Here is a 16,253-nt window from a genome sequence, read left to right on the forward strand (position 1 = left end):
CCAGATTATTTTATCGAGTTCATCTGAAGAATCCAAATCTACGCTGTGTAGGCATTTATCAGCCATTTAAAAAGGAGTAAGTTCTCACCTTAACATAGTAAAGCATTATGATAAGGCCAGGGCTGATGCATATTCAACAATCAACAGCTGAAAGCTTTTTCTTTAAGCTCAGGAAGAAGATAAGGAAGCCCATTCTTACCACTTACTCCACAGAGTACTGAGAGTCTCAACCACAGCAGTTAGGGAAGAAAAAGAAAAGGCATCTTAAGTCAGAAAAGAAGTAAAACTGTATTTCTAGATGACACATATATAGAAAACCGAAAAGACTGCAGCAAAAAAAAAAAAATCTTGAAACTAATGAATAAGTTCAGTGATGTTGAAGGATGCAAAAATCAATGTAGAAAAATTAGTTCCATCTCTGTATTATAATAAAGAAATTAAAACAGGAGTTCCCAGTGGCACACAGTTAGTATGTGGTACTTGGACAGAAATTATGAAGACAATTCCATTTATGATTGTATCAGTAAGAGTAAAAAGCCTAGTAATAAAGTTAACCAAGTAAGTGAAAGATTCATATAGTAAGAACACAAGACACGGGTAAAAGAGACTGAAGACAGCAAAGGTAGTCCATCGTCATAAACTGGGTGAACGTTGTTAAAATATCCATATTACCCAAAACAATCTATGGATTCAATGCAATCCCTATCAAAATTTCAATGGTACTTTTCACAGGAATAGCACAAATAATTCTAAAATTTGTATAGAACCACAAAAAACTCTGGATAGCCAAAGCAATTGTGAGAAAGAACAACAAACCTGGAGGCATAATGCTACCTGATTTCAAACTACATTACAGCGATATAATAATTAAAACAGTATGGTGTCGGCAAAACCACATACAGATCAGTGGAACAGTAAAGAAAGCCTAGAAAGAAACACCATTACATGTCAATTTACAACAAAGAAGATAAACTACAATGGGGGACGGCCTCTTCAATAAGTGAAAAACTAGACAGCCACATGCAAAAAAAAAAAAAAAATGAACTAGGACCACTATCTTATGCCATCACAAAAACTACCCCATAATGGATTAGAATTCAATATGAAGACCTGAAACCATAAGATTCCTTGAATTAAACACAGGCAAGGTTTACGTGAGCTACTTGGCATAAGTTGTGATTTTTGGATTTGATACTAAAAGGCAACAGGAAAAATGAGTGGGAGTACCAATGAAAAAACCACGCAAAGGAAAACAACAAAGTAAACAGCAATCTACTGAACACCAGAAAATATTTGAAAATTCTATCTGATTGGGGGTTAATATCTAAAATACATGAAGAATAATTTGTCCAGATTGCTACAGGTACATAAAAAGGCAAACATCACAGGGAAATGCTTATCACCTCACTCCTGTTGGTATGGTTATTGACAAAGTCAACAAATGATAAGTTTTGGCAAAGATGTGGAGAAAGGGGATTCCTCATGTACTGTTCATGAGCATGCAAATTGATGTAGCTATTAATGAAGACAGCATGGAGATTCCTCGAAAAATAAATAGAAATAGCATAAAATCTAGTAATTCTACTTCTGGGTGGTATTTTTCAGAACAAAACTCTACCTTGAAAAGATATATACAACCACAAGTATATTGAAGTATTATTTATAAAAGCCAAACTTTGGGAAAAACCTAATGAATGCCCATCAGTGGCTAAATAGAGAAAACATGTATATACACATGACTATTCAACTACAAAAAAGAAATCTTTCCATTTGCAACAAGGGGGCTTTAGGCTAAGTGAAATAAGTGGTGAGACAAAGCAAGACAACACTGTATGACCTTAAAAGTACTGCAGGATACAAGGAGCAGGTTTGTGGTGGTGAAGAGGTGAGGGTTGGGGGGTGAGGAGGATGGAAGAGTGAAGATGGTCAAAAAAACTAAACTTCCAGATAGAGACTAAGTCCTGGGATGGAAGGGATGCAGCCTGGGAACTGAACTACCTTTAAGAATACTTTATCTGAAAGTCTGTAAGAGACTAGACTTTTAAAAGTTCTTACCATTAAGGAAAATTATTACTATGCATGGCAGTACATGTTAACTAAATTTATTCTGCTAATTACTGCGCACTGTATACCTAAATCAGATCATTATGTTATACATCTAAAACTAACACAATGTTACATATGTCAATTACACTGCAATTTAAAAAAACAAAAGATACATCTGACAAAAAATTTTAAAGAAAATCAAGTTGTTCCTGTATACCCATTCATTCAAATACAGACTGCTTATTTTCAGTCTTCTCTATCTCAAAGGGTAATAACAATTACCAAGCAGTTGAGACACATGCCAGGTATATTTCCTCATGAGTAATAACAGGTAATATTTATAGCTGTTTTCTGAAGTGATTTAGTACTTTACTACTAATCTGACATGAAGAAGTGGTTTTGGTGTATAAGTTTTAATTTATAACCTCACCCTAATGACGAGGGCATTATTAATTTAGATCTGACACTATAGAAGGCATAATCCTTGAAGGTTCCCAGACATTAGATCCATACTGACTGGAAGACAAATTTCACCTTTCCTGAGTGTGTTTCCACTAATGGGAAGAGTTGGTGTTATCAGGCAAACTAGGTGAGCCAACAAAGTCCAATTACTGAAATAGAAAATATTACTCATTTACTTAGCTTTTTAACATGTTGTGTATAATGTTCCTATGTAAACTACAACTTGGCCTTTACCATTTCTGAGTTGATTGCTTTCAAATCCTATGACTTACTCTCTAGTAGATTTCCTCATTTTATGGATTCCTTTTTTAATTTGAAGTATCTGGCAACCTGAAATAAAATATTTATGCAGGGTCTTTTTAATTGAAAAGAAAAATCAAAGCTAACCAAAGTTCACCTCAGATACATGGAGAGGAGCCAATACCAAGTTTATACTTGAAAACTTTGCCTATATGCATGCAAGCATTTTTTTAAAAAACAAGAGTCCATACATTTTATATAAAGAGGAACCCAAGAAAGGTCTGATAAGAACTGCTGATTTTTTAAGACACTAAATTTTGAACATAAACATCAAGGGAAATAAAGTTTTGTGATTGTATTTATTAATGATTTATTATACATGTATTCTCTTAGAACTGGGGGAGGGGAAAGCCCCACTTGAGTGAGGTAACAAACTTGCCATCTTTTACAAAAGTTCATTAGAACTGACAATGTTACGGTTAATCCTTAATTCCTGAGAATTTGAACATTAAGTTTTCTGTGAGTTTTCAACAAATGCTCATTAATTTTACTTAACAGTATGTCTGAAAAAAATGAATATACCAACATTTAGTATGTTATCAAGAAAAAACAATCCTGTGTATATTAATAGGTATGAATACACTCAAGCCCTATTAATCTGCTGTTTAATAGCTCTATATATGCTTTATTTTTTAAAATTTTATTTCAAAGACATAAACTTGTTATACTTATCTAGACTGTGGTAATATTTTGAACTAAAGGCAAAATAGTATTCTGTATCTTTCTTCTCAATGTAAATCTCCATGGAGTCAGCATGTAAATTCCTGATAAAGTCATGAACTAAGTGTGTGGGGCAAATGAGCACAAACCAAGAACTCTCTTAGTTACGTTTTCTCTCCCTATTAGAGGTGACTTAGGGAAATTAGAAGAGAAACAATACAGTTGCTATGAAATGGCAGCAAATGTGATACCATAAAATTTAAGATCATTAACAAACATTTACAGTAAAGGAAATATAAATTATTAATTATGCAGCATGCTGTAGGGCCATTTCTACAGTTAGTATGAATTACAAATATTAAGTGCCTTCATCCATCCATTGCCCATAATTCTGCTAAGTTTTGTTTACATAACAAAAATATTTCCTATTTCTCCATTTAACAGTGAAAGTGTTTATCTTGGGGATGTGTGTGTGTGGGGGGAGGGGAGACGCCCTGACTGTAACCAACAAGTAAGACATGGCATTGTACATCCATTCCGGAAGCTGGCAACCAAACAGTAAAGTTAGAAGTATCTGCAGCAATTACCCAAAGAAATGTTTAGCAGGCAAGTATAATGGAAAAATTAAGGATTTCCTGAAATGATGTTAGTATTATATGTAAAGTTCAGCAGTCTTTTTTCACTGTAAAGGTATCATATTATAGGCCGTTAACTATTAACCATTCAGCTATTCAGTGATATAAACCTTCACAAGACAAAGCTAACATCTTTCCAGGAACTAAAAACTTATTCAAAATCTTTCTTCATTTTAAAATCAATAAATGATTTTTTAAGACTTTATTCTCACAGTGGTAATTTTTTGAAAGCCTGCACAGTGCTTAATCTGATGTCTTAGATTATACTTGGTTTAAAGAAAAAGCCTGCTCAAACATCAAGATTTCAGTTCAACCTAATACAGGAGAGCTTGTATGTAGAAATAAGAATTCATTCCATGTTCTCTGGTATCCTACACAGTGCCTTCAACCAAAAGTGAAGTTTCAAACAGGACCCTATGGCTTTATCTGACTTTTCTTTCATCTTGAGTATTATGTAAATCCTACATTTAAAGCAGCTGTTGGAGGTTAAAAGTTCTCAAAGCAATGTAAACTAGTTATAAAATGTCCCACCCAAGACAGCAGCAGCTCCTGTGAGTCACGTGAAATTAGCAGTGAAGCAGCTTACTCTGTACATGAAGTGCACACAGGAGTGCCCTCCACTCGCATCAAAACCATCTTTATAGATTCCTTATAAGAATATTTTTATATGTATGCTTTATGAATTGCAGGCTCAATTTCTTTTGTTTAAAATGTATTTACTGGCTGTACAGAGTATATACATGGAATTTCCAATGACTCAGCAAAGGCCTATGCAAATACAAACTACAAGCATTCACAAAGATTACAAGAGATCTGAGTTGGCAGTCAGTAACCTGGGTTTTGCCTTTCCAGAACTTCACTTAAAATAACTGTTCGAGGCACATCTCTTAGCCTTAAAGTCCAGGCAAAAAAATCCAGTTCAAAAAAACTCTTACCCTCTGCAGAGGAGAGCCTTTAGAAGAGGAATGTACTTAACTTTAGAGCACTGCCGTAAAGAGTTGCAGCATCTAAATATTTCCCGGAGATGTGGCCCAGGAAACACTTCACTGCTGAGTAACAGCCATTTCACTGGCAGCAGTCCTGACCTTCCGCTAACGGGCAGCACTACCGCCAGGCTCATTTCACAGCGGGATCCGCAGACACAGTGCTGTCAGCCAGGTCTCCGTTGCTGGCCTTGGTCTCTTCTGGAAGCATGAGTGAAAACAATGGCATGTTCATTGTTTTAAATGAATTAAGAAATAACTAGTGAAAATTAAGGATAGCTACACTGCTAAATTTCAAATTAAAATGTTGCATCTATCAAATATTTCTGTCACAAATTATTTTTTTTCCAACAAAACTAGACTAAATATTGCAAGTGGCATGTGGTTGATATTCACCATCAAGAGTTCCTTAATAAGTATAGTCCACAGAAAGGAGTTCAATTAAGACTAAAGATTTTCTCCATGTGACTCAAATTCAATGATACAATTAATGGTTATATTGCACTTTGACTTTCTAAGGACTGACCATCAATGAGAACAGAAGGCTATTTATTAAACAGCTCCTCCTGCTTCACACCTCCTTATCACCAGTCCCATCAGTCTCTTAGTGTGCCTCCTCTGATTAGTTCTTTCTAAACAGACTGAAGTTGCTAAAGGAAAAAAATAAACTTGTTGAATTTCATTAAAATGCAAAGATGAAACTGAATAAAGAATCATATCAGAATGAAATGCTACATAAACTGAATTTCTTTTCGGTTTCATAGATGATCCATGACTCACGTTTTTAAAAACACTTCTAGGTCTATATTGTATTTCAAGAGACAGCTGGAAACCTTATTTAAAAACTATTTATGAATACAAATGATTTATTAAAAAGATATTTGGTCTTTCCAAATTTACTCACCTTCCTTCTCTTTCTTTTCTTGGTTTTCTTCAGCTGCAGTCTTATCAGCTCTGAAGAAAATTCTTGCACTGCTCAGTGAGAAATACAGCAATTCAAATTCCTAAGTAAATAAAATATTAGAAGTAAAAGCTGAAAAACAAACATATGATACCAGCATTACTTTAATATCCTTATTAGAATTTCTAAGAAGTGCTAGTAGAAATCATAAATATAGGAATGGACCTAAGTAAAAATAAAGTTTTAAAATTTGAGTCAAATGGCTTCCAGATACTCAGTTTAAAATGTCCTCTTTTACTACTATTCATCTCAGTAAAATAATTTATTTTTTTCAGGTATAAAGAAGTAATGGATATCAGAAGTCAAAGCAGATTTGAGTGTTACTCTTCTCTACCTGTAGATAGACATCCAGGCGCTTCTGAGTGAGATTCATGGTTTGCAGTAGTTTTTCATCTTGACTAGTTGACTGAACATTCTGTTGCTTTGCAACTGCCCTTATCTCTTTCAGGTACTTCTCTCTAACAGACTGGAACCAGTGAAGTGAGTCAAATTCCTGGTACTGATCCAGAAGCTTTAGGATGTAAGCCACACCTGCAGTCATCAGCAAAACCAAAGCTAAATTATAATGAGTGCATAAGGTGTATTCTATTTCTTTGCCAATACTTCCTATTATCAAGCTCACCATTTTGCATTACTTCTTGTTGATAGCATTTACAACATAAGTGAATGATGTATACCAACATAGCTTACATTTTCCTTGAGAAAAACATGAAAATATAAAGAAGCAAAGACAAGCCAATCAAGGAAGAAAAAAAGGAAATGGCTAGAAAGGTCACCCAGAGATCACATATGGCTATAGGCGTGTGGGGAACATACACTGCTAAACAGACAGTGGCTGAGGAAGCTACAGGAAATACTATAAAATGCTAGAACTGTAAAACCATAACACAAAGTCTAAATATTAGATCCAACCAGACAAAGTGATTAGCAACACCAGGGAACATGAAAGAGAATAAATGACGGAAAACAGGTACTGTGAATCAGGTGACCCAGCTCAGAAATACACCTTGTAAATACACCTTTGCTTGTAAAAAATACACCTAGAAAGAACACATACTTTGATTCTCAAGTAACTGTTTCTAAAAATCCATTATAAGGTGAACATTAAATTAATGTAAAAACAGCTTACCCATGGCAAAGCCATCATCGGTAAAAGCAGCTCCTATTTTATTTTTTTTATTCAGTTTCTCCTTACAACTAATGGAATGCTCTACAAAATTGAGGGTCTGAAAGGATATAACAACATATTAGAAAACTGTGCTAAATCTTCAGACTTTAATTCCCAAAACAGACATTTCAGGTATTAACAGGATCTCTTCTAGGTTCCCCTCAAACTCACAAGCCACTCCCAATTGTTGTTTGCTATGGCTTGAGTAAAGTGCCCATTAAATTAAAGAAAAATGATGAAAACTCACTTCAAGTTAACTACATTGCAATCAAGACTCACCTCTGGTTTAACACTATGTTAAGAATTAAAGATAACATTTATCAGATGAATATGGTCATTTTTGCTACATCATAGCTATGACAAAATTAACAATGAGTATATTTTTAAGTAGAAAAAATTCATAAAGTAAGAACTATCTATATTCAGTAGGTAATGGTTTAAAATGTAAGATAAATGTTAATGACTCAGGCAGCGATATGAAAAGTCATTCTTAATTAAAGTCACACATAATGAAATCTACATCTGCTTATGTAATATTTAGATTTTTTTAAGCTATCCACTTGTTTTCTTTTAATAAAGCAACTTTATTATGAGGAAAAGATCATTATGCTACTATATACACCTTCTATTTCTTAACTCAATTTCCCCTATTGGAGCAATTGTTTTGATAAGCAATTTTGGGTAATTTGAACTATATTTAACTGACAACTATTGAATTAGAGTGCTACATACTACATACTATGAAGAGAAAGCAATAAATAACAAAAAAAGTCTAGATGTTATTACTGCTGAATAATGAAGCTGTACTCAGACAGTACACTGTTAAAGTTAGTCTACATTCATCACTTGAAATGACTACCTGGTATAATTAATATGGTAGGTATGTAATGGTGTTCACTAAATCACACTAGGTTGCTCTTTATAGCTAACCAATCTTAGCTATAAATTTCATTGTGCACAGGAATAAGTAAATATTCTAGATCATATTCAATTTTCAACTAGCAAATCAATAATATAGTATCTAGATGCATTTCCTGTTACATAGAAACTGATCTACTAATACATCTAAAAAATTCATTTTAGGTATCAAAAATACTTACCAAAGGGGGGACAATGATATAGAAATTTCGGAGATGTATATTCTTTGGCCTTCGAAATTCTGGAGCAAAAACATCTACAAGCATTTTGAAATACTCTGTACCTTCTGCAGAATTTCGTGTGTGATCACTGAGGACTGAATCCAGGTGCCTAAAATGCAAAAAATTATGTACTTGATTTTTTTTTCAAATGAAGTTTTACCTTTTAAATCTATCATCAGTTTAGAAGAAAGCAATCAAAAGTATAAAATATTCAATGACATTTCTAAGTAAATTTCTTAGGAGTACAGAATGAACTCAGTTTTGCTGAGTTATGAATGAACTGAGTTATGGAATGCATCTTGCAACTTAGACTTTTGTCTCTTTTCCTGTAATATCAGCCCTGCAGAACACCAAGGAGGTAAGCTGCTCCTCTTCACAAATGCTTCTTCTACACCACTTTACCTCACCTGAATCCTGGTTATTTTTCAGGAATTTCTTGCTTAATCTTAAGAAACAGTAACTCCTTTATGTCCCATACCCCTATTGTATAGCTACTTTTACATTTATAATATTCCCTTACACTGGAAGGTAGAAATCGCTCCTTCAAGAATCACATGACCCAGCTATATCCAACTGCCCACTACCTCTGGAAAACAGGCCATCTACTAACATCTTAACTCCATGCTACACTCATCTTGGACTCTGACACCCGTTAACAGTTCTCCTTCAACATATTATAGGAGACTTCATTATCCTATACTGATTAAATAATCAGTTACTGATTATATAATCAGTTAATCATCATAACCCCCAGGTGTTTGACTTTACCTGCCATGAACTTTCCATTCATTTGATGTCAAAGTGACCTATTCTTTACATAAATCTGAACTCTGTAATCAGCAGAGCCAGCTTTACCCTAGAGATTTAAGACAATAAATTGCTGAAATTACAATAATAAAACTTGTTTTCTAAATTCTTAAAACTACATCTCAAGTTTTAAATTATCCTCCAAACTTATTACTGACTCAAGTCTATAAACCTACACTAAAGTTATTAACTGCTTATAATGAAATAAAATTTTAAATTTTGTCCTCCCAGTAGCTGAATTTCAAGTACTCGGCACTGTATGCTCCCGTGGCTGTGAACTGGACAGTGATGGCTAGGTTCTGTGAAATGAAGGACAGCGCTGGACATAAACATATTTTTAAAAGTAAAACAGGTGAAATGAATTTTATTGAAATATTTAACTTTTTTAACTAAATCCTCAAAATTAGGTACTTTAGCATATTTCAATTTGGATATGCCACATTTCAGGGTGTTGATAGCTACATGTGGTTAGTAGCTACCATATCAGATAACATGTTCTAGAAAATCTCTAGTAAAGTTGGACAAAGTTCAGAATACTACAGTCCTTAAAAAAAATCATTTCACTGGACTATGGTGATGGCACATGGGTGTTTTGGTGATGGGAAATCAAAGGGGATTGCAACTGAGATGGAAAAATGCACAAAAATATGTAAAAATAAACTATTGTAAATTTTTTAAAAATTTCATAAACTGAGAGACTATAATATATATAGTAAAAACACTGACAAACAAATATATTTATTACCTTATAATCTTCTCTGTTTTACATAAATACCTTTCAAATCTCCAAATTTAGATTATTCCCAAATAGATTACCTTGCTGCTTTCAAAGTTTCTTCTGCAAGACCTTCTTCTTTTACTAGTTCTTCAAAATTTACAATATCTTCAAGATCAGGCACAAATCTGTATAAAATCGAGCAGAATTTATTAAAGCAAATTCAATATGTGCAGCTGTTACACCCATGAAAGTTTTCATGTAGAATGACTCTTTCAGCCACACATTTGGGAAGAATATGACATTCAGTTATATTCACATCATTAATACTTAGATTCCCAAACTGAACTGTAGATATGAGTAATCAAAATGTAATTCTTTTTAAAATCATGTAATCTTTAGAACCATTCACAGAGTGTAGTGATAAACTATAACTAAGAGAAAAAGATTTTTCAAAAGTTTGCTTGTAGTTCTTAAAATTTAGGGGGAAAAATACTTAATTTGGAAAATAGTTTCTTTTCATACCTTATTTCAAAATAAATCAACAAGACAAAAAACTTCTCTATACTATCACTACAATAAAAATAGATTAAAACTACCTAAAATGTTTAGGTGGTATAAAAAGGGCAGACAGGAGGATGCTGTGTCCATACCTGATGGCGTTGCTGCTACAGTGAAGGCCCCCAGACCTTATCATCCGTATGTAGCCCATTGCATTGCCTTGAAAAACATGCACAACAATCAGGTGGTTATGTAAGTAACTTTCAACACTAAAAATCAGGAATACTGTGACATGTTTCAGTTAATTACGAAGGTCCAACTCCTAAATGCCAAAATTCTGCTTTATTTTCAGTTCTTGGTCTATAAAATGAAAAGTTACATATTTGTATACTTCAAATATAAGTCTATATACTTAACACAAGCCTATATTAAATATTTAAAATGTAACTTTAACTATTATATAACTAGGTACATTAAATTTTGTCTACATGATAAAAAAGTTTTTTAATTACCAATAATTTCTCCACTTTCACACTGAGTGTCAACCTCTCTTTCATGCTGTCTCATGAAAAGAGCTAGAAGTAAAACCAAGACATCTTTATTTGATGCTTCCCCAAGTTTGTATCACAAGCATGGACTATTCCATTAAGCCTTTTTACTCAATGCCTGCGCCTGTATCTAAAAAGAATTTTTAGTATGTCCAAGTCAAACTCAGGATTTTCACACAGCTAATATTTATATCTGTTATATAACTGACAAGTCCATCCTTCTAGTTGGCCAGATCAAATACTCTGAAGTCCTCCAACTCTTCTTTTCTCTCATACTTCGTTTCTTATTGGACAAATTATGCTGACTATGCCTTGAGAGTGTTGCCAGAATCCTGCCACTTCTACCACCCTCAAGCTGTCACCCTAGCATTCCAAACTGCCTCCATCTCTTGTCCAGACCACTGCAATATGCAGTGGCTTCCTTGTTTACCTGCTTCTACCTTTACCATCCTGCCCCCCAATCTTTCATCTACACTGCAGCTGGGGATTCTAGTAAAACTCAGTTGGAACATACCATCCCTCTTCTGAAAATCCCGCAAGAGCTTTTCATCTCAGAATAAAACCCAAACGCTTTATGTAGCTGGCATGGCCTTGCGTGATGTTGCCCTGTTCTCAGGTCTTAACTCCTTCCCAGCATCTGACAAATCCCAAAACTGCTAGGCCAACTGAGGACTTTGTCACTTTCTGTCACCTCTATCTGCAGCACTCTTTCTTGGATATGCACATGGCTTATTCCCTATTACTTATGTTCCTGCCCAAATGTTACCACCTCAGAGCTTTCCACAAACATCAGTGAAGAGCACTGTCCAGCCCATTATGTCACCTCACCCAGCACTTATCACTGACGAATTAAGTATCTTTCTGTTTGTCTGCCCTGACTAGAATGCAAGATCCATGACACAGCCTTTGTTTTCTTCACTGATCCATCCCTGAGCCAACATGTCCTGATAGAACAGGAATCCACTAAGTTTAATCCAACTGAAATGAATTGGGAGAAAGAACAGAAGAAAAGGTAAGCTGTTAGGATAAGGTAAGAAGACTGAAGTAGAGTAAGAATAAGGCAAGTAGGAAAAGGTCAGATAAATGTTAAGATGTCACAATCATATCTTACCGGATGTTCTTAACAACCTTCAAAGTAGGTATCACAGAATCAATTTTAAGTCCTATTCCAATGAGAGCTATTTCTTTATATGCATCTTATAAAGATCAAATATTTAGTTTTGTTGTTTTCCCTCAAACTGTCAGAACTGATATCTGGCTGGTCAAAATGTGCTAGTGAGAAGCAAGCAGAGAGGCAGTTCAGAACAAAGCAGGGAAGCCAGACAACTTGGGTTCATCTTGGACTCCACCACTTCTTAGGCAGTAAGACCTAGGTCAAGTCAAGAGCTTAGTCTTTCACTCTCTTCATTGTTAAGCCATAAAGGGGCAAAGATTTTGCTTATTGTTATATGTATCCCTACTTAATTAAAAAATTACATAGAACTTTCTATGCCATGCCAATCCAGAACAGTCAATACTTCATCTTTAATTAAATCTATATATAATGGTTAACATATTATTAACTTTCTATATCAATATATCATACCTTCATATTTAAGCTGCAACTTGAGGGAAACTCTTTTAGAAACCCAAAATAATGCCTTGAACAGAGCAGGTATCTCAAGTACCATCTGACTTTATGGATTTGGCCTTGAGATTAGCTGGTTATTAAATGTTTTTAAATCAGATGAAGAGGTTGTATTTAATATATTAATGTTTAGTTAACCAATTATTTCTGCACCTACCGATTATTCTTTAAAAACTTATTAAGAAAGAAAATCAGTAGAAGAAAGTTTAACTCAGGTACTCATATATTAAAACTGTTCATTCATATGAGATATTTAATACAGGAAGAATCTGTACTTTAGCAAGATGTATACTTATTTTCCAGCACTTTTACAATAACTTACCAATTTGGCTGATGAGTTGTCTGAACTGGTCAAGGTAGCTTTGTCCCTCTGGAGTGATTCCAAGTTTCCTGATACCTCGATTGAATTTTTCTGCTCTTTCAAAGGGATACTAGAGAGATCATTTTAAGAATACCTTTATTAATAAAGACCCCCCAAAGGATAAAATGTCTATCATGCCAATAGCACTTTCCTTTCTAATTTGAAATTTCCATTGTACTTAAAAAACAATCACTCAGGTCTGCTGACAAAACACGGATAGTATAAAACCTGTCATTGTTCAAGATCAATGTAAATTTCTTTATATTAGCTAAAGGAAATAATAATGCCATAAAATGAGGTTCACCAACCATTATTTTCCTAACACCCAACTATTCTATCTGATATATAAAAGGAACCCATTCCTCCTGAAAACACTTGTTCAGAGATATGTGACTAAGTTTCTCTGGGTTGACTAGGTATTGGGGACTTATTTATAAATACACAGGCACCTGAAAGGTATCACATTAGATTGATTACAACAAATACTTCCAGAAAATGGCATTGGGAGTAAAGAGAAAACAGCAAGGACATTTCGTTACGTACTCTATACTAATGATATGTTTCAAAATAAACATGTATTATTTTAAAATAAAGAAAAGTAACACTAGGCTACATTAATGATATGTTTCCTTTCATCTTTGTCCATAAAAAATGCAGTTTGAAATTGTAAAGGAAAATATAAGGGAGATCTGAAGGTTTGATCTAGGAAGAAAGTAAATGTAAATTAATAAAACTAAAACAGCAGAAATCTAAATAATTTTTATATAATCACTTGCCACTTATTTAATTACATAAACATCATATCATCTATAAACATTACTCAACAGTAGAAAAGACTATCTTAAAACAAATAGGTGAAATACCTTATGATCATTTTGATCCTTGATTTCCCTGAAAAACCGAATATCTTTAATCAATCTGGATTTGATATGTTCATCATACATAAATTGGCTGAATATATAGAACTTCTTTTTCAAAAACTGGTAGGTAAAATTAACCTATAAAATTAAAATTTTTAAAAGTCAACACAGTTAATTTCAAACCAGTTACTATTGAATAACAACTACTAGTAAGTCTAATTAATATAAAGTCTAATCTTTATAAAGTCTAATTCATTTTAGATCTGAAATATATCAATAAACTAAGTATTGCCCAAGTTTACAGAACTTTCTATAAGCTCCCCTTAAATACTTTTACACCAAGATGAAAAAAAGAAAAAAATAGGAGGCTAAAAATAATAGGACTAAGAACTATAGTGAGAATAGTGAAAACCAGATTCAAAACCCTACTTTTCAAGTAAAAACATCACAGAGGTTTATGTTCCTCCATCTATAAAATTACTTATTCCTAATCTACATGTCTAGAATGAACTTAAGTAGTAACAATAGTGCTCTTTGAACTTTCCAGAAGGAAAACAGCAAACATTTAATTATTAACCCAGAATTATTTTATCCAAGGAAATGTGTCTGTTCTTATGACAGACATGGACCCTGTCTATCATGAGTGACATTTTTTTAAACTTCTAGCCGAAGTAATATTTTTAGAAATTTGTTAGATAAATTATTAATTTTCAAATGCAATAATTTCTGGAGTGAGCAGTTTGCACACTTTCAGAATGAATATAAAAGGCTCTGACCTAGACTCAGAAAATCCTGAGAAAGTGAGATTTGAGCTGAGATTAAAGTCAAAGAATCAAATTAGTTCTGACCTACAAATGAAAACCCTGTGCTGATTTGCAATTCTCCACCACTCTCAAGTGTAGTGTTGGCAAATGCAGCAGATGTCAATTTTTCTCACTTAGTGATGAGCACAGTGCCCGAGACATAATAACCTTCACTAGTAATTCTATCTGTAGATGAATGAGTGACTGATGACACAAAGAAAAGCTTATTTCTCCTAAAAGTTGAGTCGTGACTTCTTGCTCTGTGTCTCACTTCTCTACTGGTAACCACTAACACAGAGCTCCAGTCGCACCACACCTCAGCCTCAGTGGCTCCCTGCTGCATACTCTACCTTCTCCCTATTCCTTTACTCACAAATATGACTCATGATATTTCACTACTTACACATTACTACTCTTCCTTCAAGAAGAAATTAAGTGTGCCCTAAAAGCTAGATAAAGTCAGACTTCCTTTTTTTACAGAGAAGGAAAAAATAGTATACAAGTTCAAGTGATTCCCTCAAGTGGGTGAATGCTCATCTCTAAAATTAGACATATTTTCAGTAAGTAGCTATTTGTATAGTTAGTAAATAATTACCAAAAGAGAATGACCAGGGCTAAATAAAGTATCAATGATTTGTTTTCAAAAGCAACTTTCAGAGAATATCAAACAATACACACACACACACACACACACACACACAGAGGCACTAATGTCCTGAAACCACCAATGTTGTTATAATGATGAGAAGCTAAGACAGATATTCTAAAGTGCATTTTGTATCACAGAGCTTCTATCACATCCAACATAATTTTGGTGCCAGAAGTTTAAGCAAAAAATGGAAATTCAGGGATAATATAAACAGATAGCAGGATAGGTTTACCAGAGTATTCTATAACTGTTTTCCAAATGCCCAAACTAAACAGGGGTCTACCCAACTCCCAAGAAAGTTTCTTACCGTTGTATTCATGATTCCTGTGCCGTGTGTTCGAATTGAATTAGCAATATGCCTAATGTTAATAGTATTCAAATGTTTGTTATTGCTTGTTCGTTCAATAAAAATCTGCAAATAAAACAAATATACACTAAAAAACAACATAATATATGGCGAACAGTGGGCTACTAAACAAAGAAATTCTAAATTTATTTCATTGGAAATCTAAGGAATACAATAAAAACAAGGAATAAAAAAGATGATTTCTAAACAGACACTTATTGCTTATTTTCCTAATTTTCACTCTTGACTATCAGTCTGTTGCCCCCATGCTTCCCACACTATACACCCATCCATATTAAAAAAGAAATTTCTCACCTGATTGTTGAGGTTATAGAGATATCGAGACACAAATATATGAATATTTCTCATTATTTCCAAAACGTCCAGTCCCTATAAAACAATCCATATACAAGTTCTATTTTTATTTTAAGATAGTTACTAAGACTTGTATCAATAGTGATTTATATGTTAAGTGTCTTCTAAAGTATTTAGTACTTCTAAATTATTTTAAAGAACAATAAGACAAACATACCCAAAGGTTAAAAGCACCTTCTATGCACAATCAAGGCTATCTCCTTGAGGAAACCTGGCTTATGTTGTCTTATCCCTTTTGTGTGGAAGACAGGGACAGTTAAGTTTAAACACTGGAAGATTCATGACTCATAATCATTTCCCCCACCAG

General features: G+C 33.8%; 1 protein-coding gene across 2 annotated transcripts in view; it reads right to left on the bottom strand.

Annotated features, from left to right (window-relative positions):
- Window positions 1–3,090: 3,090 nt before the first annotated feature.
- KIAA1033 (KIAA1033 ortholog) overlaps window positions 3,091–16,253 on the bottom strand; it is a 35,407-nt gene continuing 22,244 nt past the window's right edge. For both annotated transcript variants that reach the window (XM_004675731.2, XM_012735331.1), the window contains 11 exons: window positions 15,887–15,961; window positions 15,533–15,637; window positions 13,777–13,911; window positions 12,875–12,983; window positions 10,530–10,596; window positions 9,978–10,064; window positions 8,316–8,463; window positions 7,177–7,273; window positions 6,382–6,578; window positions 5,991–6,090; window positions 3,091–5,287 (listed from right to left, as the gene is read on the bottom strand). In XM_004675731.2, the coding sequence (XP_004675788.1) occupies window positions 5,220–5,287; window positions 5,991–6,090; window positions 6,382–6,578; window positions 7,177–7,273; window positions 8,316–8,463; window positions 9,978–10,064; window positions 10,530–10,596; window positions 12,875–12,983; window positions 13,777–13,911; window positions 15,533–15,637; window positions 15,887–15,961 (1,188 nt within the window). In that variant the 3' untranslated portion in view covers window positions 3,091–5,219. The remainder of the gene's footprint in view (window positions 5,288–5,990; window positions 6,091–6,381; window positions 6,579–7,176; window positions 7,274–8,315; window positions 8,464–9,977; window positions 10,065–10,529; window positions 10,597–12,874; window positions 12,984–13,776; window positions 13,912–15,532; window positions 15,638–15,886; window positions 15,962–16,253) is intronic.

The sequence above is a fragment of the Condylura cristata genome, unplaced genomic scaffold (genome assembly GCF_000260355.1).
Source record: "Condylura cristata isolate star-nosed mole 26May11 unplaced genomic scaffold, ConCri1.0 scaffold00004, whole genome shotgun sequence".
Lineage (NCBI taxonomy): Eukaryota > Metazoa > Chordata > Mammalia > Eulipotyphla > Talpidae > Condylura > Condylura cristata.